This window comes from Sorex fumeus, unplaced genomic scaffold (genome assembly GCF_029834395.1).
Source record: "Sorex fumeus unplaced genomic scaffold, SorFum_2.1 ptg000129l, whole genome shotgun sequence".
NCBI lineage: Eukaryota > Metazoa > Chordata > Mammalia > Eulipotyphla > Soricidae > Sorex > Sorex fumeus.
The window spans coordinates 8,603,425-8,626,096 of NW_026606186.1; the positions used below are offsets into that span (position 1 = coordinate 8,603,425).

Sequence of the window (22,672 nt, forward strand, 5' to 3'; positions counted from 1 at the left end):
ACAGCAGCAGAGGAGTGGGTGGGCCTGAGCCCTGGCCGTGGGGACCGCGGGGACCTTGGCGACCACTACTCTTCCCCTTGGTGTGGGCGGGTGAGCCCCCCCACCCCCCAGGGCACCGGGCGCTGCTCCACGCCTGGGTCCTGTGGCCGTAGCATGTGACCGTTCAGACCCATCTCCACTAGCCTGTTAGAGCAGCCTGGGAACACACAGGCCATCCAGCCTATTTATTTAAACACAAAAGGGGAACACACACACACACACACACACACACACACACACACACTCACACTCACATACACACACACAGAAAAGAATTGTAAGCACTTTTTTTGTAAAACCAATGTCTGTTTTGTTACATACCTTTCATGTTGTGCTTTGTAAATGTCTTATTTGTGTAATAAATAAAGTGAATGCGAGTAGAAGTGCTGGCCCTGGATGCAGACCTCTGCGGGGTGCCCCTTCCTCCCCACTGCCCCCCCCCCCATGTCTGGGCTGCCTGCGGCGGCACGGCCCATAAAGCAGAGGCAGGCCCTGTCCTTCCGGAGCTGGGCACTCTGCTGTCCCGCTGTCCCTATCACAACTCTGTCCCCCCCACCCCCACCACCGGGCCCGCTCTGACTCAGGCCTGCTGGGAACAGAGGGGCCGACGATGACAGGGAAAAGGGAAGGCATGAGACGGGGTCCCCCTCACAGGGGTAGGGGTGAAGCAGGGGTGCTGGTGGGTGGGGGCTCAAAGGCGTACTTGGAAGATGTGGGTGTGTGGGATGGGACAGACGAGGGGACTGGGGGGAGGGGAGGAGGGGGGAGGAGTGGGCGAGTGAGGGTCCGGGCAGAGCACATCGTCAGCGCACCCTGGGTTGGTCTTGCAGCTGCTGTGTGCATCTCTGGGGTGGGGAAGCTTTCAGCCACTGGGGGGGCGGGGTTTGTTCAGGCCGGGCTGAGCCCGTGAGGAATGGGGAGCCCTCACCCCCCCACCCCACCCCCAGTACCCTCCAGATTTCTGCTTAGGCCAGGTCATCAGCCCTGCATTTCGTCATTCTCAGGTTCTTCCTGATGCGCTGCTTCTGTGCCCCGCTCGCCGACCCTGCCTTCACCCTCCTGCCCCTGCGCCTCTTTACGAGATGCTCGTGTGGGTGGACGGGTCTCTCTGGCAGCAGTTTCCTCTTGGCCTGTTGTCCTCGTGAAGATGCCCTCTGTCCCCAACCCACTGGTAGGGCACCACCCTCTCATTCTACCCAGTGACTGGCGTCAGGGTGGGGGAGGGGGAGAGGCGACCCTGGGACCCAGTCCTGACACCATCCAGCGCGCCAGACCTGTGCCCACGCCCCATGATGCCCAGAACCTCACCCACGGGCCCCCGGCTTGCAGGTGAGGCACATTCAGCAGGATGAACAGCCTCTAACGAGGGACGTTCATGGGGTCGTGGGGTACAGTGGGTCAGAAGCTGGCCTTGCATGTGACTGACCTCGGTTCAATCCCCGGCATCCCATAGAGCCCCTTGAGCACTGCCGGGAGTGATCTCTGAGTACCGAGTTAGCCTTGAGCACTGCCAAGAGTGGTTCAAAAACAAAAACAAAAACAAAACCCCGGAAGTAAAGAGGGACATTCAAGCGAAGATGCAGACTGCATCTGCTTTTTTGCTGACACCTGTGCTCCTCCAGGGGGAGTAAGGGACAGCCCATCCCAAGCACAGCAGAGATCCAGGTCTGTTTATTTGGGGGCCACATCACACCGAGCTTGGGTGCTCTGTAACTCGGTGCTTGGGAGGTGGTGCCAGCCGGGCCATAGGGGACCGTGTGGTTCCCAGGGAGGCAGAACCAGCACGCCGGCCTTTGCAGCCCCACTCCCCGGCCCACACGTGATTCTCGACACGTCTCGGGCAGACCCCCAGCCTCCTGACCTGTAGGGTCAGACTCCCACGCCACTCTCCTCCCACTTTTGGCCTCCACAGCCCGTCCATGGTAGTGGCAGTGGAGCTAGCTGGGGTTTATAATTTAGGGGTTTTATTTTGGGGTTGGGTTGGGTTGAGGTTACACGTGCCTATGCTCAGGGCTTGACATCTGTGTGTGTGTGTGTGTGTGTGTGTGTGTGTGTGTGTGTGTGTGTAGCTTTTTTCTTTTTTGGTTTTTGGGCCACACCCAGTGATATTCAGGGCTTACTCCTGGCGGTGCTTGGGGGACCATGTGTGGCACTGGGTCAAACCCAGCCCAGCCCCATCCAAGGCAAGTGCCCTGTGCTACCTTTCTGGCCCCTGGAGCTGGGATTTGTTTTCTTAGTTTGTTTTGGTTTTTTTTTTTTATTTTGGCCACACCCAGCAGTGAAGTGAGGGCTGACTCCTGGCTCAGAAATCACTTCTGACAGTGCCCAAGGGGGCCATACGGGGTGCCGGGGATTGAACCCAGATCAGTGGTGTACAAGGCAAGTGTCCTACCCGCTGTGCTATTGCTCCTGCTCCAGGGCTGGGATTTGAACCCAGGTGTGTGGGAGGCCAGAGAGGTGTTCTCTGGTGCTATACCAGGGTGGGGGTGGGTGGGTCATTCAATGACTCGGTGTCATGAGAAAACTGGGCTTTGTTCTCCCACAACGGTGGTTCAGCCTAGGGCCAGGCACAGCCTCTCGGACGCCCAGCTCCTCAAGGATGCTGAACCTTCTCTGACAAGCTGCTGGGAGGAGCAATGAGAATCCACACGTGGCCCGTGGACCACACTTCATGGCTGCTCGTTCAAGGAGCTCTACTCTGACAGGGGCTCAGATTCCATGTGCCTAAGAAATACCCAGAATGCCCTCGGTGACCGGAGAAGCCCTTGTGGAACGGGGCCCCGGGTTCATCCCCAGCCTGGCTTTCCCTGGCCGTTCAGCACCTGCACCCGGGAGGCTCACGGGGCTGAGGGATGCCTTTATTCCCGTGTCAGTCCCGGCTCCACCCCGCGGACGTCCTGAGAGGCCTGCGGCCGCCGTGCTACTCTGTTCACATCTCGGACCAGGTGGGCTTGCTCTCGTCCCAGCCTTTCCGACAGGTGCGGGTGATCCACTCGTGCTCATCGTCATCTGCAAATGAAGAGGGGAGGCTGGTCAGATGGCGAGGGCCACCGGGGCAGGCCTGGCGAAGCCTTCAGAAAGGTCCCTCTGGCCCTTGGGTCCTGCTGCCTCCTTGTCCATCTCCTCCTCCTCCTTTTTACTTTTGATTTTGGGGCCACATGCCCGTGGCGTTTAGGGCGTTTAGGGCTTTCTAGGGTCGCACTGGATGAGATTTTGGGGACCCTCTGGGATGTTGGGGATCAGATCCAGATCTGGGTCGGCCACATACCCGGCAAGCGCCTACCCACTGCCTTATCTCTCCAGCCCCTCCAGTCTCTTGTTTCTTTTTCACTGGGGGCGGGGCTCCCAGCTCTGTCCTTGGGAACTCCTCCCTGCAGTGCTCAGGGGATCACAAGGTGATGGGGATGGAGCCCCAGGCCTCCTTCATGCAAAGCCTGTGCATAAGAGTGCTCCCTGACCCTGGGCTGGCTCTCTCTTTCTTTTTTTCTTTCTTTCCTTCCTTCTTTCCTTCCTTCCCTTCCTCCCTCCCTCCCTTCGGGGCAGGGGGCCTGGCAGAGGGCTGGTATGGGGCTGTGCCCAGAATGGGTTTCACTCCACAGTCTCCCTCCCTCCCTGCCTCTCTCTTCTCTCTCTCCCTCCTTCCTTCCTTCCTTCCTTCCTTCCTTCCTTCCTTCCTTCCTTCCTTTCTCTCCTGACCCTGCACTTAGAATCACACTGGATGAGATTTTTTTTTGGGGGGGGGAGGGACATACCCAGCAGTGCTCAAGGGTGACTCCTACCTCTGTGCTCAGAAATCATGCCTGCTGGGGCTAGAAGGACCAAATGGGATGCTGGGGATGGAACCCGGGTCAGCCGTGGGAACCCGGCCCTCCATGCTGCACTGTCTCTCCAACCCCTGGCCCTGGGTTTTTCACCCTTGATCTTCAGAAAACCAGTGGGAGCTGACCCCCTTTATTTTCTTAGGTTCTTTCTGAGGGTGGTGGAGGGGAGCTGATTTTGGGGCCAGGGTCCCTGATGTCTGTCCGGCTCTCCCCACGGTTGTTTTTCTTTTTTTTTTTTACTTTTTTGGGTCACACCCAGCGATGCACAGGGGTTACTCCTGGCTCATGCACTCAGGAATCACTCCTGGATGTGTTCAAGGGACCATATGGGATGCTGGGAATTGAACCCGGGTCGGCCTCGTGCCAGGCAAATGCCGTACCCGCTGTGCTATCGCTCACCCCACAGTTGTTCCATGACACATCTGGGCATGCAGACCCCCAGGGAGGGGGGCACCAGGGGCAGGGCGGGGTGGGGTGAGTCGTGGACCAGCCCGATGGCTGTCTGCCTGCAGGGCTGGACTGTTTTTCTCAGCCTCAGAGACTGTGGAGTGAAATCCATTCTGGGCACAGCCCCACGCCAGCCCTCTGCCAGGCCCCCTGCCCGCAGGCTGCCTTTTGTACTTCCCCTTTATCCCCCGCCCCCGCCATCCCCCTACCAGCGTGAGGACCCACCACAAGGACCCACTCCAACAGTGGGGTCCGGACCCCTGAGTGTGCAGGCGGCTCTGGCGGGCCCGTCCTGCTGTTTTGTGGGAGAATGTGGTTTCAATTTCCACCGGGGGCCTGGCGCTGGGAGTCGCGCTGTGTCCTGCCTCGCGGGTCTGGGCTGGTGGCTCCCTGCCCACCTACTTCTCTGCCGCACCCCCGCGGGCTCCTGCCATGCTCCACACTCCCTCCTCCCCGGGAGGGGGGGAACTGCCGGGTGACCCCCCTTGTTTCCAGAACTTTGTGGGTTTGTGGGGGGAACATGGCTCAGGTTCTGTTCCCGGAGGAGGGTCGCAAGTCCTACCCCGGGACCCCCACCTATGTCTGCCCTGTTCTTGCCATCCTAGCAGGGTCTCTGGGGCAAGGACGACTAGCCCCCGGCCCTGCCCCCAGGCTTCTGTCCTCAGGGGCTCTAGGTGGGCCCACTGAAGGGAGCCCTGCCCAAGAGCTGGAGGGCCAGCCCCAGGCTCCCTCCAACTTATTCAAATCAGAGCCCCCACCCCCCACTACCACTCCATTTCCAGGCCCCCTGCTTTGTCTCCTGAGAAAGTTCCAGACCAGGCACCAGCAGAAAGGTCTTTGCACACCCCAGTCCGTGTAAAGGACCGGGAGCAAAGGGAGGAGTTTTCCTGGGGGGAAGAAGGGCTGTGTGCGCAAGGGGGCACATCTGGCAGAGCTCAGGGGGCTCACCTAGTAGTGCTCAGGGCTTCCAGCCGTGTGTCCGGGGGGCTCACCTGGCAGTGCTCAGGGGACCACATAGAGGATGGAAACGGGATCCGCTGCATGCAAGACAAGCACCATAGCCCCTGTGGTGTCTCTCCAGCCTTGGGGAGCTGGGATCACCCTCATTTCCTAGAGAGGACCAGCTTCGCCCCAGGTCCGAATGGGTGGAATTCAAACTGGGCCTGCCAGGTCAGGGGGCCTGACTTCAGGGAGGGCTGGAGACGAGGCGGTTGCCCCAAGAGTGAGTCCGGCCTCCTCCTGCTTACCTGCACCCCTACTATGTTGTTTAAATTCCATTTTATTTTTGGGAGTTGGGGGCCACACCTGGCAACGCTCAAGTCTGACTCCTACCTCTGTGCTCTGTTCTCAGGGATCACTCCTGGCAGGCAGGGCTCAGGGACCCTGTGGGGGTGCTGAGGGATCTAACTGGGGAGGTTGGCAAGGTAAGCGTCCTCCAGGGGGCTGTGCTACCTCTCTGACCCTCCCCTGCTCTTTCTTTATACCTCAGGAATGTGGCTCTGGCCTTTGAGGTCTGTCTCCAAGGCAGCCAGTGAGCGAGCCTCAGTTTCCCCTGGAGAGAGGTTGTCTGGGACTCAGCGGTGGGGGTGGGTGGGTTGCGGCTCCCCCAACCACCACTGCCGCCCCCCCCCCAGGAGCGTGGGGATGCGGGGGTGGGGAGGGGGAGAGCCTTGGCACACAAGGAGTTAAGCGCAGGCAAAGCCCACTTTTGCCACACGGCGAGCAGCCTGGCTGATAATTACAGTTCTGAAGTCTCCGGCGAGGCAGTCAAGGCAGCTGCAACCTCTTCAGCGCTAACCCCTGAAACCAGCCAGACTCGGTTTATTGTGCTGCGCCCGTCCTGGGCCCCTCCCCGACCGTCCCAGATTGACAGCCTTGGACTTAACAGCCCTCTTCACTCCCCCTTTCGCTCTCTACCTGGCGGCACAGCCCCCCAATTTGAATCACAGATGCCGCCCCTGGCAGCTGCTCCCCGCCCCACCCCTCCCATCCCCTCCCCACCTCCCGTTCTTGCCGAGGTTGAGGAGGGGGGGTCCTCTCACCGCCCCCGCTAGGGCGCCCCTGGCCCTACCCACGCCAGGGCGAGGCGGCAGCAGCGGCACATTTCATCAATATTTAAAATGGAATTAAACCTGCCGCTTTGATTAATGCCTCCCAGATCCCGGCAGTTGTGATTACTATTTTGCAAATTGCGATTGTTGGAATATGTTAATATGATTGTCTGAGAACATCTTCACCTTCTCCCATCATTTCTCGCCACCCCCCCCTCCATTTTTGGCAGGAGGGGAGAGGCGGGAGAGTGTTGGGAGTGGGGGGGGGGCTGGCTGGGGACCTGGTGGAAGAAAGCACTCCTATAAACTCTTTAATCAATTGTAAATTATTACCCTGGGCACAACTGCCCGTGGTTCAGAGGGAGGAAAGGAAAAGGGATTTCTGGTTTGGTGCATTTATCTTGGAAAAGTTTGGGGCCAGCCTGAGCTCGGCAATTCTGCTGGGGTGAGATGGTGAGGGAGCTGCCTCAGGGACTGTTAGGAAGCGAGAAATGGGAAAGAGTTTGCCTTTCTGAAACAAAAGAAAAGGAGTACTTGCCATATATGCATTCACATGACAAAAAAAATTTTTTTTTTCCTTTTTGGGACACACCCGGCGATGCACAAGGGTTACTCCTGGCTCATGCACTCAGAAATTACTCCTGGCGGTGCTTGGGGGACCATATGGGATGCTGGGAATCAAACCCAGGTCGGCCATGTGCAAGGCAAAATGCCCTACCCGCTGTGTTATCACTCCAACCCCAGACAAATAATTTTTAAATACCCACCATGTGCCAAGCAATGGCAAAGTGGGAGAATCTGTTCGCCAATATTTAGCAGCTTTGGGGCCGGAGAGATAGGACTTTTGCCTTGCATGTGGTGGACATGGGTTCGATCCCCAGCATCACAGATGGTCCCCCAGAGCACTGCCAGGAGTAATTCCTCAGAGCAGAGCTAGGAGTAACCCCTGAGAATCACCAGGTGTGATCCAAAAAGCCAAAAAAAATTTAGCAGCTTTTTTGGGGAAATGGTTATGAAGACTGTACAAATGTTTCTGATACTTTTTTTTCTTTTTTTTGGTGGTGGGGGGTATGTTGAGCACATCTGGCTATGCTCAGGGATCACTCCTGACTCTGTGCTTAGAAATCACTCCTGGCTGTGCTCGAGGAATCCTTTGGGGTGCTGGGATCCAACCAGGGTCTTCGTGCAGGACAAGTACCTAATCCACTGCACTCTGGCTCCTGCTACAATTTTTTTTTTGTTTCTTGTTTTTTTTTTCTACAGCTCTTTTTTTTTAAGGTGGGAAGAGGTAAGAAACGGCAAGCACATACAGTGTAATCTCTGTCAAGTTCATGTACAGAAGAAAAAATGGAAAGATGCTAAAAGGAAAATGTGAGGTCTTGACTGTGGGAGGAGAGAGGTGCTTGTGATTTTTGGTGTTTCCCAATACTATCTTAATATGTATCAGTCACAGAAAACATTTCGCTGGCTCCCCACCCCTGTGGTTGGGTCATTTCCTATTTTTTATTAATTAAAAAAATAGAGGGGTTGGAGTGATAATACAGCAGATAGGGCGTTTGCCTTCCACACGGCCGACCCGGATTCGAGTCCCAGCATCCCATATGGTCCCCCGAGCACCGCCAGGAGTAATTCCTGAGTGCATGAGCCAGGAGGAACCCCTGAGCATCTCCGGGTGTTACGCAAAAAGCAAATAAATAAATAGATAAATAAATTTCCAGATACCTAAAAACACCTAGAGGATTTTTGAACTTCTAATGTAATAGTACATCAGGCAGGGCGTTTGCTTTGCATACTGGCCAACCCAATGTTCAGTGCCCGGCATCCCATATGGTCCCCCAAGCACACCAGGAGTAGTCCCTGAGTGCAGAGCTGGGAGAGTAAGCCCGGAGCATTGCCGGGTATGGCCCCAAACCAAACCAAATCAAAAACAAAAAGCACAAAAGATCCAGCATTCAGGATTGACAAGCCTGCGTGAAAATTAGAGCCAATACAAATACGCTGAAGAACTCCTAACAGCTTCTGTGGACATCCTGCCTGAAGGGCCTGGGTCCTTGGGGAGGCACCCAGAGAACAGAGGGGAAGAGGCTTCCCATACACCTGTTCAGGTGAGCCGGGCAGCCTGCCCCAGGGGATGGCAGGTGAGGGATCGGGCATTCCTGCCTCCCCACGGTCCCTAACTCCAGTTTAAGCATGCAGACACCCACATCAAGAGAACCCCCAATATTCTTTGCATTTTGTTCTTGGGCCATATCCAGCTCTGTTCAAGGCTTATTCCTGGCTCTGGGTTCAGGAATTACTCTTGGCAGTGCTCGAGGAACATATGTAGTACTGGGGATCCCATATGCTTGGCAAACACCTTCACCCCTGTACTATCTCTCCATCTACTCTCCTCCCCCCAATTCTGGGGGGATGCCAGCTAAATGGTGCTCAGGACAGATTCTCAGATCTGCACTCAGGGATCACTGCTGGTGGGGCTTGTGGGACCCTATGGGATGCCGAGAATCAAACCCAGGTTGGCCAATACACTCTTCTGTGCAGTCATTCTGGAACTTTAAACTGGTTCCAGAAGAAAGTTCACAGCAAAAGTATAGAAATGATGAGGTGAGGGTGCCATATTCTCTAAGAGGAGACGCATGTCCCGAGCCCTTCAAAGTAGTTTTCCCACCTTCCTCTCTCTCCTGCACGCCCTGGCCCCAGATCACAATATATGAACCTGCATTTATTTGCACTTTGGGGCTGTGATTTTTTTTTTTTTTTTTTTTTTTTTTTTTTGCTTTTTGGGTCACACCTGGTGATACTCAGGCTTGCCTCTTGGCTCTGCACTCAGGAATCACTCCTGGCAGTGCCCGGGGGACCATATGGGATGCTGGGATCAAACCCGGGTCACTTGCATGCAAGGCAAAAGCCCTCCCCATTATGCTATTGCTCCAGCCTGGGGCTATGATTTTTCTCCCTAATGCAGGAGCCCTGTCTGCCGGGCGCCCAGTAGATGTTTTGCAGAGATGGCATCTGGAAACCAGCCTGGGCGTTCTCACTTGCCTGTCTTGCTCGATGGCCCATATTTCATCCCCAACTCGGCTCCCCTGTCACTTTCAGGATCCCTAATCTAATGGTTTTCACTCCCAGTCGCTCAAACCCACCTCCCTGCAGCTTCCCCACAGCCCAAGCCTTCTTCTTGGACATGGCTAAGTTGTTTCCCAAACTGCAAGCCCCAGAGAAGCCCGGCAGTGAGGCGGTGAGGGAGAAAGGGAGGGTTTGGGTAAATGAAGGAAGATGCTCAGTGCTGGGGACAGGTGGGACTGAAAGAAGGCAGGACAGGTCAGGATATGCGGGCGCTCAGCCCTCAGGGCAGGAAGGCCCCTCCTATTCTAGCTTGGAAGCTTTGGGATTTTTGTTCCTTTGTTTTGTTTTGAGGCCACTGATGCTCAGGACTTAACTCCTGGCTCTGCACTCAGGGATCACTCCAGACAGTGCTCAGGGGACCATAAATGATGGTCAACCGTGTGCAAGGCAAGCGCCCAACCCGTAGTCCTATCGCTCTGACCCTCGTTCTGAAGCTTTGGACGTGACCCCGCTGTCTACCAAGTGCCCTCTGTGGCCCTGCCACCGTCAGCCCTGGGAAATGGGGCTGTCTGGAGAGAAGCCAACTGTGAGACGCTTTCTAACAGGGAACACGGGCTCCCAAACCCTCACCTGGAGCTCAGCCTGCTTCCTTCCCCGCCGCCCTCCTCCAGCTGGCCTCAGGGAAATCCCTTCCTTTCAGTGTCTGTTTCGGGGGGACCCGGGAAACTTTTCGGGGGCCAAAAGAATCCCAGGACTCTGCCCGCAGTTGGGCCTCCGTGTATAAAGAAACGAGAGAAAGGCTGAAGAAGTGAGTCTTTCCAGAATAAAGTTCATGGTAAATGTATACAGATGTCTTAAACCCCTGCATCTGGGTGTGCTGGAGCGATAGCCCAGCGGGTAGGGCGTTTGCCTTGCACCCGGCCAACCTGGGTTCGATTCTCAGCATCCCATAGGGTCCCCCGAGCAGCACCATGAGTAATTCCTGAGTGCAGAGCCAGGAGTAACCCCTGTGCATCGCTGGGTATGACCCCCCCCCAAAATTCCTGAATTTGGTAGACGCATGCTGATTTGAATTTTGGGTTTTGGATTTGGGTTTTGGGAACACACAACCGGGAATGCCCTGGGGGACAGGGGGTGGGGGGCTACATTCAGCTCTACGCTAAGAAGACCAGGACGTGCTGGGGACAGAAGCCGAACCCTCTCCACATGCCAAGCCTGTGCTCAGCGTGTTCTGTGCCTGCCCTGGCCTGACAGAGGGCTGCCCTCATCACAAACAGTTGCCCCGTAGGAGACGTGTGTTATCCCAGGACTGTGGGCAAAGACCCGGGACTCGTGGGAACTCGTGGCAGTGGGGTGGGGTTGGGGACTGCCCAGGTGACTCCTCCCTAGCCCAGGTCGCGATCATGGCGCCAGCCTGGGCCAGTCCGGGCCAATCCACTCTGACCTCCAGGGCCTCGCGGTGGAGTCCTTAATAAGCACTCAGTGAGCAGAGAGTGACTTAGATCAATGAGGGGACATGAAAGGAAGAGGTTCCCCTTGTAGGGTTTGGACAAAGGGAGAAGAATGTCCTCCCCACCCTCTGCAAATGAAGAGAAAGCGAAGCCGACAAGCAGAGGCCCTGGCCCAGCCGGGCTGTGGTTTCCCTCTGTCAGGAGTGCCCCGGTTGAGTGACTTTGCAGGGCACCTTCAGAGGGCAGCTCCTCCCTGCACCCCAACCACACTTGGGTCCCCGGGCTCAGGCTTGGCCTGGGACCTGCCTCATGGGGAGGGCAGGCAGGTCGGCACCAGCACCGCATGGGGCCTGGGTCACCGAGGGTGGCATGGGGGTGGCCAGGCCAGCGAGTCAGCACGGAACTGGGGGAAGCGGAGAGCCCGGTGGTCACGGTGCAGGTGCCTGGTGGGCCTGGGCCCCCTGCTGGGTGGGAGGACAGTGACCATGCTTAGTGGCAACACGCTTTGGGGCACCGCCACCCAAGTTGGGAGCTGGGAGTGCCCGGGTCGGGTGAGGTGGGGGGGTCTGGTCTGAGATCATGCCTGGACAGTGCTGGGCATAGGGCTCCCACCCCCAAGAGGGTGCAGGTTGCACAGAGCTCTGGGCCTGGGCAAGGGCCTGCCGCTCACTTGCTGGACAGTGTGGGACAAGCTGTGCCCACTCTGGCCACTGACTGGTTCCTGGGGCTTCCCCTGCTGTAGGCAGAGGGAACGTCCCAGATGGTCCCATCAGTATGCACCCAGGAAGTAGAAATGAGAAAGTTCCTTTCAACTGTATCTAATTCAAACTGGATTAAAGCCTTCAAGTGAGTGTTCATTTGGGGATGGGGGGGGAGTGTGAATCTCCCAAGGTCAGGAAGCCTGGGGGTTCCTCCCTGGGGTTCTTGGACCCAGAACACTGTGCTGCTTGGCCTCTCTGCCATGCCAGGGGTTACCAGAGTCACAAGTGCTGATTCTCAGGGGCCAGGTGGTACCAGGGCTCGAAGCCAGGTTGGGTGCATGCGCCCTAATCCCGCCCCATCTGCTGGTCCCCTGAAGGGCTAACTCAGAGCACCCCTGGGACTCAGGTTCCCTGGAGGTGGGAGGTCAAGGCGGGGAACTGCATCTTCGGGTCAGTGCTCATGACATCAAGGAGCTCAGCTAATGGTTTTTGCTCCAGGGGAAGTGGGCAGGTCCCGGCAGGCCGGCTGAGAAAGTAAGAGGCGCCCACGGCCGGGTTCAGAACCTTCTCGACATGCCTTTGGATCAAGAACAACCTGTGCCTGTGTGCAGAGGGGGGAGGGGGGAGGAGGGAAGGGGGTTGGGTGGGGACTGGGAAAGGGAGGAGCCCCAGATGAAAGGGGTATCTGTGGATCTGGCCCAGGACAGGGACCAGACCGCTACGGTCTCCTGGTCCCATTCACCCTCTCCTCAGTTCACGGTGGGAGTGAACTGAGTTCGTGGAGGGACACGGTGGAGTGCGGGTGGTGGGATGTGCCCCAACTCATCTGCTGAACAGGGGCTGGAGCAATAGCACAGCGGGGAGGGCGTTTGCCTTGCACACGGCTGACCTGGGTTCAATTCCCAGCATCCCATATGGTTCCCCCGAGCACCACCAGGAGTAATTCCTGAGTGCAGAGCCAGGAGTAACCCATGAGCATCACGGGGTGTGACCACCCCCAACAACAACAACAACAACAACAGCAACAACAAAATCTCCCTGAACAGAGGGAAGCCACAGTGAGACAGAACAGGCATGTGTGTGGGTGCAGGGCACAGTGTGAGGGTCCTGTGTGTGTATGTTTGTGTGTGTGTGTGTATGCGTGTGTGTGTGAATGTATATGTATGTGTTTATGTGACTTTTTGTGTGTCTGTATGTTATGTATGTGTGTATGTGTAGATGTATGTGTATGTGTGTATATGTGCATGTATCTGTGTGTCTGTGTGCATATATGTGTGAGTGAATGTGTGTATATGTGACTGTGCGTTTTGTATATCTCTCTGTGTGTATATATGTGCGTATGTGTGTGTATATTTGTGTATGTGTATGTGTATGTGTGACTGATGCCCAGGGACCAGGCATGTGAACGTGACCTCCTCTTTCCTGGGGTCCAGGCCACTATGAAGGGCTCACTGGGAACCGGGGCTCTAGGCTGGGATGGAGGCCTCTCGGCATACCAGGAGCCCCAACCCATGGGCAGGTGCCAGCCCACAGCCAGGAGACACCCTTTGTGCAAATGTAGGGCTGCGTGAGCTGGTGGGGTGCGCCTGCCCGCAGTGAGGGCGGCATCCCCAGGACTGTTCCAGGCAAGAAACAAGCTTTGATCTTGTCTGGCAGTGGTGGTATGGGGAGGCCAAGAGGCCAGGGCCTCCTGAACAGGCCTTCCCAGAGAAGAGGGCATCTGGGGGGCAGGTGGGGGCAGGGCTTACTGGCCGAGGGCTGTAGGTTGGGTTGCTTCATCCACAGAGAACCTGAGGGGCAGGACCCAGACCCCAAACACCTTTTTGTTTTGGGACCGTGCTCAGCAGTGCTCAGGGTTGACTCCGGCTCTGTGCTTGGGGATCACTCCTGGGGGGCACAGGGGACCCTATGTGGTACTGGGGATCAAATCCTGGTCAGCCGCATGCAAGGCAAATACCCTACCTGCTGTGCTCTCCCTCTGGCCTCTTTGGGGGGCTGGGGAAGGTGTAAGCCGTATTCAAATAAAAGCAGCTTGAGGGAAAATGGCTCTAAACTCTACAAGGAGAAAGTACACAACTGAAGCTAATAAACTGAAAATTGATGCATTCTGGCGAAATTATTAAATTTAGAAATGAAAATTATCCATAACCCTTAAAACTGATTTGCCGGTTTGGTTTCCTCACTCTGCAAGAATTTTCTGGGATACTTGTGGCTCTTTGGAAATCAAAGCTGACTGTTAAAAACTTGACCTCACAGGGTTGGAGAGACAATACGGTGGGTAGAACGCATGCCTTACATGAAGCCGGCCCTGGTTCAATCCCTGGGAGCAGCACCAGCAGTGATTCCTGATTGCAGAGCCAGGAATGACCCCTGCATATCACCAGCTCTGGCCCCAAACCCCAAAATAATGAATAATGAAGGCCCTCCCGTTGATCGTCGATTTGCTCGAGCGGGCCCAGTAATGTCTCCATTGGAGACTTTATTGTTACTGTGTCTGGCATATCGAATACTCTCGGTAGCTTGCCAGGCTCTCTGAGAGGGGCGAAGGAATCAAACTCGGGTTGGCCATGTTGGCCGCTTGTAAGGCGAATGCCCTACCTGCTGTGCTATCGCTCCAGCCCCCCAAAAATAAATTTAAAAATCACTGTATCACTGTATCACTGTCATCCCGTTGTTCATCGATTTGCTCGAGTGGGCACAAGTAGCATCTCCATTTGTCCCTGTCGCGTGCTAGTGTAGCCCGATGGCGTATGGGGGGCTCTTTCAGGGTCAGGGGAATGAGGACTGTCATTAGTTACTGTTTTTGGCATATCGAATACGCCACGGGTAACTTGCCAGGCTCTGCTGTGCGGGCGGGATACTCTCGGTAGCTTGCCAGGCACTCCGAGAGGGACAGAGGAAATATTTAAAAAATTTAAAAATAAATTAAAAAAATTTTTAAAAAAGCTTGGAGTCACAATTTACTGGGCCAAGTTGTAAGAATTGACTCAGGGTTTTAAAACACAAACACAATTTTATATTCAATGTGGAAGTACGGTCATGCTTTGGGCTAGTCATTGGAAGGTCGGGAGTGAAGCCATAAAATGGGCCTGGGGCTGGGTCAGGCCTGGGATGGGAACTGAGCGGGAAGGAACCAGAGGATTCTCCTAAGATCGGGTGTTGTTGCGGGGGGGGGGGGGGGGGGGGGTGGGGTGGGGAGGGAGGGGGGTGTTCCTCAGGGGTGCTTGGGACTCTCCAAGGTCGGTCCCGCTCGCTGGGAGGTGCCCAGCCAGGCTGATCCCAGGCACCCTTATTCACAGCCATCCCTGGTTAAGGACACACTGCCTTGAACCCAGCTCCATCCTGAGTGTGGCCAGATCCCTGCCTGCCAGGGCACACGGAGGAGAGAGGCACTGATGTGGGGATCCCCCTCCCCAGGAAGTGAAGACACAGTGGTGGGCAGGGGGCACACTGCCCTTCCTCTATTTTTTTAAAAATTTTTTTGGTCACACCCAGCGATGCTCTGGGGTTACTCCTGGTTCTGAACTCAGGAATTACTCCTGGCGGTGCTCGGGGGACCATATGGGATGCCGGGGATTGAATTTGGGTCGATTCAATCCCTGGCATCCCATGTGTTCCCCCTACCCGCTGTGCTATTGGTCCAGATCCCACACTGCTTTTTCTTCCTCACCCACCCTGGGTCCCTGCTTTGCTTCCCCGGGAGCTGAGAGCTGCGCCCCCCTAAGTGTGTAAAGTGCCCGGTGAACTCAGGGAAGGAAAATGCTCAAGTCCAGCTGGCCTGACCCTTCTGGCCTTTGTCCCTCTGTCCCTCTGCTCCCTCTTGGCCTGCCTCCCCGGGGGCCTGGGAGCACAGAGGCATGGTGAGCAGGCCTGGCAGTGGGGACTTCGGTCCCCGCAGTGGGCAGAATCTGGGGCGGTGGGAGGCTCTGTGGGACCCGGGTACAGACTCGGACTTGGCCAGTCCTCTTTGCATGCGGGCACCAGCCCCGTGTCCTTGGGGAGGGCCCTGAGGCTCAAAGATGTGGAGCAGGTCTGCCCCAGGCTGATCAGCTGGAGGGGGCACAGGGTTGTGTCCAAGTTCGTCTCCCTGGATCGAGGCAATAGCACAGGGGGTAGGGCACTTGCCTTGCACGTGGCCAGTCTGGGTTTAATCCCCAGCACCATGTATGGTCCCCTGAGCTCCACCAGGAGTGACTCCTGAGCACAGAGTCAGGAGTGATCCCTGAGCACTGCTGGGTGTGACCCTCCCCCCCCCCCACAGGAAATCAAGTTCATCTCACTAGGGCCTCAGCCCCTGCCACTGCATTCTCCCTGAAAACTGTTTGGCAGCGGCCATACCTGCCTTGAGTCCTTGCGGCCTGAAGGGTAAAGGCCATGATCCCTAACCTGCCATGCAAGGCGCTCTCCAGCCAACCGGGGGCCCCTCTACCTCGAATGCCCAGCTTGGACACACTCCTACACATCCGTCAAGGCCCAGGCTGTCCAGTCCTGCCTGACCGAGGTGGCTCTTGACGCTTTCTCCATCCTCCAACAAACAGGTGGGTGGGCCCCCTGTGCTTCTCTGACCCCTTTCTCCTTCCCTCCTGGGTGGTAAACTCCTCCCAACACAGGCCCAGCAGTGCCTGGGAGGTGGTGTGGGGGGGTCACTTGGACCATACCCGGGTGCTGCCCAGGGGGTCAGGGGGTGCTGGGGATAGAACTCGGGACCTCAAGTATGTTCTCTACAGGGCCATCTCTCCACTCTCCACCGCTTGTCCTTTTGAAACCTAGTCCAATGTCCCCTTGATGGCACTTGGGACCAGGCACCTTCTCTGTGCCCACCCCTCTCGGGTCTGGCACCAGCATAGCAGGGGGCTGCCCCGGGATCAGGGAGAGAAAAACCACTGATGAACCCAATTCCACATCCACATCAGGACACGAGTCCAGACGGGAGTTGGCCTTCCTCCCTGAGCATGAGTTTGCTGCTTCGTGCTGTTTGCATTCTGACGGGCGCGAGGTTCACGACAGACTCCAGAGCATCAGGGCTGGGCAGGAAGCCCCCTGTATGGGGGGGCCTGGCACTGTGGGGGCAGGCACATTCTGTCTAGTGCAGGGCTGAAGGGGCTAGGCCTTGAGTCTGGACCCCCGCACTCCGGGAATATATCTGCAGGGGCTCTGAGAAGGCCTGTTACCAGGGAGGTCTTCACTCCAGTCTGAGGCTCCAGGTAGCTAAGACAGAGGGAGGGCGATGAGGCAGATCCAGCAACACCTGAGGACTGAGGCAGGAACACGGCCCTCAGGTCCAGCCCTGAACTCAGCATCGAATGTAAAGGGGCAGGGATGGGCTTTGGTAGTCCCTGGACCGCTGCAACAGCACCCCGAACACCCAAGCCTCTGAGGGAGCTGTTTCCTTTGTCTGGGAGGCACACTTTGGAGGTGCTCAGGGTCAGCTCCTGACTGCACTCTGGGATCACTCCTGGCGGGCTCAGGGGGGCCCTTTGGGGTGGTGCCAGAGATCCAACCCGGGTTGGCCTTGTGCAAGGCAAGTGCCCTCCCCGCTGTGCACCCTATCACTCCGGCTGCAGGAGCTCTATTCCTAAGCCCCCTCTTTCGGGCGAGGAGGATGAAGCTCAAAGAAGTGAAGGCCCCCAGCTCCAGCTCCTGCAGCCGGCATCTGAGGGCAGGTGGGCACATTTGCACCCAGCCCAGCCCGCCAGCAGCCCCGCCCACCTCTCCTGAGCCCAAGGACTCTGAGATCCTGAGCCTGGAGCAGCCTGAGAACCCCATGGGCGCCAGCCTGGCTTCCACTTCTCTGAAATGAGACAAAATCGGCCATCAGGGACTGGAACGATAGCCTTGCATGTGGCCGACCCGGGTTCGATCCCCAGCATCCCATATGGTCCCCCGAGCACCACCAGGAGTGATTCCTGAGTGCAGAGCTACGAGTAACCCTGAGCATTGCTGGGCATGATCCAAAAACAAAATTAAACAAAACATAAAACAGACATCAGTACCCTGGTCCAGGAAGTCGTGTCCTTTGGGGGCCATGGGTGACTGTGTGTGTGTGTGTGTGTGTGTGTGTGTGTGTGTGTGTGTAATGCACTGTTGCCTGAATTTGCAAGGCCCTCCAGGGAATTTCCAGGGCCTTAGGAATTGGGGTGGAGGAGAGGATGGCTAAGGGCTATTCCTGAGGGTCGCGAGCAGAGACTTGGACACCGAGAGGTGGACAGTGCAGCCCTGGCGCACGGCCGGGGAGGGCTCTGGCCTATCTCTCGCACACCGCAGCAGCTCGGCTCTGATTCTGGAAGGCTCCTGGCTGACGTGGTGGTGCCCAGTGTGACCTCCGGTGCCGGGCAGCCAGGATCCCACCCCCTAGTCCTTCCTCCGTGAGCTGCACCCACCAGGGGCCAAGGCAGCCTCCAAGCACCCATCTGGACGGCCACCAAGCCCTCACGGGGCTGGTGTGGGGTTCCCCAGGGCTCAGTCCTCCTGTGTCCTCTTCCCCACCTGCCAGCAACAGATGCCCCCAGAAGCCGGCAGGATGGGTGCTGTGCGGGCATTTTATCTGGCACTTAGGAACGTGGCACTATGCCCCCACAAAGCCTTCACTAAGGCTCCGTGAACAATGCTACAGAGAAGCAGGGGGTGTATCCATGCCCACCCCCAGGTGATTATAACATTTGGGTAAATTGCCTTTGGTCTGGCACGAGATGCTGTGGGAGGTGCGGAACGGAGCTGGGCCATCCCCCAGAAGCCCTCGGAGGGTTCTGGAGAGGCAGCCTGCAGTTGGCATGGGCAGGATGAGGCCCTGCTGGCGGTGGGCAGCGGGAGTCCAGCCCCAGCTCCCCGCCAGACAGTGCTGCAGAGACCCACCCGCTCTGGGACAAGGCGATGGTTGGAAATCTCTGAGCCGTACATGGGGGCAGAGAACTTTCTGGGTCCTCAGGAATGGGTGTCCTGGCTCTGGGTGACAAGACCAGCCCTCTTCTCTTGCCCAGCCCGCAGGACTCAGGGCTCCCTCATCCATCTCTCCCTGAGTCCAAGTGACCCGTGGCTGTGTGTGTCTCACTTCACGGCAGGTCCAGACTTTCACCTCCCATTTCCTCATCTGTTAAATGGGCATAATAGGTATTTAAATAAGAAAAATGATAAAGTGGGGCCGGAGCGAGAGCACAGCTGGGAGGGCATTTGCCGTCCATGCAGCCGACCCAGGTTCAATCCCCGGCATCCCCGCTGGTCCCCCGAGCACCACCAGGAGCGATTCCTGAGTGCAGAGCCAGGAGTAATCACTGAGCATCACTGGGTGTGACCCAAAAAGCAAAAAGAAAAGAAAAATGATAAAGAGGATCAGACAGAAGGAGACAAAAGGAAATGCTTCATCCGGAGCCTGGACCAGAGCTGGGCACTCGTTTGCATTTCCGGTTGGGGCCATTCTGGTCCAAAGGACTGGACTGCGTTCTTTTGAAGGAGGGCCCTAGTGGACACCCTGAGAGAGTGGACAAAATCTTAGTATGCTGGCCTGGTACCGTGCGAAGAGGACTGTGAGACAAGAGGAGGCCAGGAGAGAACCCCCCCAGCCTCCTGCCCAGTCCTGAACAAAGGTTCTATCTGCCGGAGCCTCAGTTTCCTCACCCGTCCATCTGAGATCCTGGGATGTCTCCCCTTAACAGAGTATCTGGTGCCCACTTCTGCTCCCAGGACCTCTGCACCCTCACTCTGGTGAGGCCGGCCAGAGTCACGCAGGCCGGGTTGCCTGGTGGAGGGGGGAGGGCATCTCTTTTTCTCTCCATTCTCTCCCCGACCTCCACTGACTCCCCTTCTTCCCATTGTCTGGCGAAACTTACGTTGGCAGGAGGCTTTCCATCCTGATTGAAAATTCCGTTTGGAGCTCACAGGTTTACTCCCAACGGGGTCTCTCTGCAAATAATCACTGGTGTGTGATATTTTTAAGAAGCCCATGCCATTGTTTCTGATTGAAGGAAAGTTGGTGCTATTTTGAAGAGCGAGCGTGAAGCGGTGGCGTTATCTCTTTAACCATTGGGAATTATGTGCTGTTTGAAAGATTTGTGAGCTCTAGGACATTTGCCAGATGTGCTTGATTCGACGTTTGAGACAACAAAGGGGATAATGTTGGCGGGAATCTTGACGGCATTTCTGATGATCAGGATATTCTTTCAGGATGGTACCGAGACCTTTCGGGGGAAGAATCTCAGCTTTTACATAAACTAATTTGGGATGCTCCCTCTCCGTCTTCCACAAAGCAAATTTAGTTCATTGTTAGTTGTATATATTAAAATGGTTACGAGGGTTTTCTTCCTTTGAATATTAATAATGTGCCTTTCATTGGAGACACTTGCCTGGGGTGTCATTAATTGCGGGGGAGGGAGTAAGGATTAGTGAGTGGTGCAGTTATTTTGCAAATGACTCCTACTCTTAGCTTGGAGGCAAGCAACAGCTCAGGGAAGAAACTGCACGGCACACAGTCACCCATACAAACTGCTCCCTGGCCCAGCTTCTGCCGTGGGGGAATGAAAGGGATCTGGGGGGAGGGGAGGCTAGAGCTAATCTCCCAATTTCCCACCATATTAAAGGCAATTATCCCAAATACCTTCCCCTGTGTCCTTATTGGCCCACCGTGAATCAAGGACCCCCCCTTTTCAAATAAGGTAGCATCTCACTCTGGGTACCGCTGTGTTTTTGTCTTAAGGGGAAGAAAAAAAGAGGACCTCTGCAGGGCACTTAGGAATATCACAGTGCTCCCGCTGGGCTTCAGGAAAGGTGTTTGGGGGGGAGCCTGGGGGGAAGGAGACAGCCTGGGCCCTTCAGTCTAGGCGGGAGGGAACTGAAGCACAGACCGAATAGACTGGAACACAGCACTGACAAGCGAGATGCAGTTGGCTGGGTTGTGACCACAGGGACTCAGAGATCTGAGCCAGCAAGGGATGAGTCTGTCTACCTTGGCTTGCCCAGAGGATGCACTTGGGAAGGGAGGGGAGGCAGGGAGGAGTCAGGGGCTGGGGGAGCCAGCAGAGAGAGGCAGGCCAGGTGCCCCCAGTTCAGACTGCTGCCTAGTGCCCACCGTGCCTTTTCCCAGCTCCGGGCCCCCGGGTGTGGGATGACTGAGGAGAACCACACGCCATTCTTCAGGGGCAGAGGGCGGCCTGGTGCTGTGTGCTAAGTGGTCGGAAGGGCCAGAGGAAAGGAGGAAGGCACCTGGGTCGGCGAGGGGGAACTCCACCAGGGAGAAGAGAAAAGACACAGGGGATAGCTGAAGAGACGGGCAGGAGGTGGCCAGGAGCTCCGAGTGGGGTGCCATCGAGGACGTTGGCCCCCAGTTTCAGTAGCATTTCATTTCCCGAGACAAAGACAGCCAGGCCTGCAGGGCCCGGCACAGGCCAGCACAGAGCCGTCCCTTCTCTCAAGCACCCTCGGGGAAGCTAGCAAGTCCCAGGGCCTGGCAGTCCCTTCTCATCCCTGAAAGGTGACCCCGTCACCTTCATAGACTTGCAGACACGATCGGCAACCACCTTGTCCAGCGCTGGGCCCAAGCTTGGGGTCAACTGCAGGGCCGCACACTTTTTTTTGAAGGGGGGGGCTTTTTTGGACCACAGCCAGCGATGCTTAGGGGTTACTCTTGGCTCTGCCCTCAGGAGCCACTCCTGGTGGTGCTTGGGGGACCAAAGAGGATGCCGGATATTGGACCCGGGTCCGCCGCGTGCAGGCAAACACCCTACCCGCTGTACTCTCACTTGGTCTCATCCCCTCCTGCCCCGAATACTTGGTTTTTATTTATTTATTTATTTTAATAAGGGGGTTGGAGCGATCGCACAGCGGGTGCAGAGCCAGGGGTTACCCCTGAGCATCGCTGGGTGCGACCCAAAAAAGCAAATAAATAAATAGGGGTGTTCCAAAGGTGCTGGGGGGCAGGGGCCATTCCGGTGATGGGGGTGGGGTGGGGGGCATGAGATGCCAGACATAAAACTCTGAGCCTCGCATGTGATGCCTGCACCCATCACTTTGAGCTGTTTCCCCAGCTGCTAGGCTGCACATTTTTTTTGGAGGGGGGAGGGCTGTCTTCTTGTTTGTTTGTTTGGGGGCCACATCCAGTGGTGCTCTGGGGCGACACCAGGCCCAGTGTTTGGGGGACTCTGCCGTTCCAGCAGTTGAACCCAGGCTCCCTCTTTGCAAAGCTTGCACTCTGACCTCTGAGTGACTTCTCTAGTCCCTGGGCTGTGCACGTGAAAAGCTGCTATTTCTCAAGAGTAAGGACCAATGTCAAACCCACGGGCCCATTTTACAGATGAGGAAACAGAGGCACCCGGGAGATACAAAGTTAGCTGCTCCGGACCTGCCCCGGCTCTCCAGCTCCTTGCGGGAGCCTTTCAGGGCTGAGGGACTGACTGGGGTGGCGGGGTGAGGGGATGGGTGCTGTCTGAACTGCTTCCTGCTGGGGCCCAGGGGACTCCTGCTCACCTGCTCACTGAGCCCCATTTCCTGATCGCAGCCTGCGCCCCTCCCTCCCTGGCTCCCAGGAGACGCAAACTTGAAATGACAGACCCTCTGGGCTCAGTTCCTGGCACTGAAAACAAACAAAAGAAGGGCCGCAAGCAGGATCCTGAGAAAGTGCAGAGGCCTGAGTGCAGGCCCTGCCCTGTGTGAAGCCAACGGACCTACATGATCTGCCTCGCCCGGAACTGGGCGCAGCCTCCCGGGCCCCACTACATGTAACCCACTGCCTAAAGGAATAAAGAAGGAACCCATTGGCTGGAGCGATAGCACAGCGGGTAGGGCATTTGCCTTGCATGCGGCTGACCCGGGTTCGATCCCCAGCATCCCATATGGTCCCCTTGAGCACCGCCAGGAGTAATTCCTGAGTGCAGAGCCAGGATGTGCATCGCTGGGTGTGACCTCCTCCCAAAAAAAAGAAGGAACCCATTCCTTTCTGCTGGTCGGGTCCGGAGGCTTGAGGGTCGCAGAGGCCTCTTGCCTGGCCCCATCCCCAGAGCCTGGCTGGCTGGGGCGCTCCAGGACTCACGTACACAGGAGGAGGGCCTGGGCCTCCCTGGCCAGTAGGGATCAGCCTCCCACGCCCCCCCCCCCCCTTCCCAGCCCAGCCCGGT

General features: G+C 56.8%; 1 protein-coding gene across 1 annotated transcript in view; it reads right to left on the reverse strand.

The window, feature by feature from the left end:
• Nucleotides 1–2,968: 2,968 nt before the first annotated feature.
• Nucleotides 2,969–22,672, reverse strand: part of MORN5 (MORN repeat containing 5) — a 29,250-nt gene continuing 9,546 nt past the window's right edge. Inside the window, exon 5 of the mRNA XM_056138581.1 lies at nt 2,969–3,048. Coding sequence (XP_055994556.1) covers nt 2,969–3,048 — 80 coding nt within the window. The remainder of the gene's footprint in view (nt 3,049–22,672) is intronic.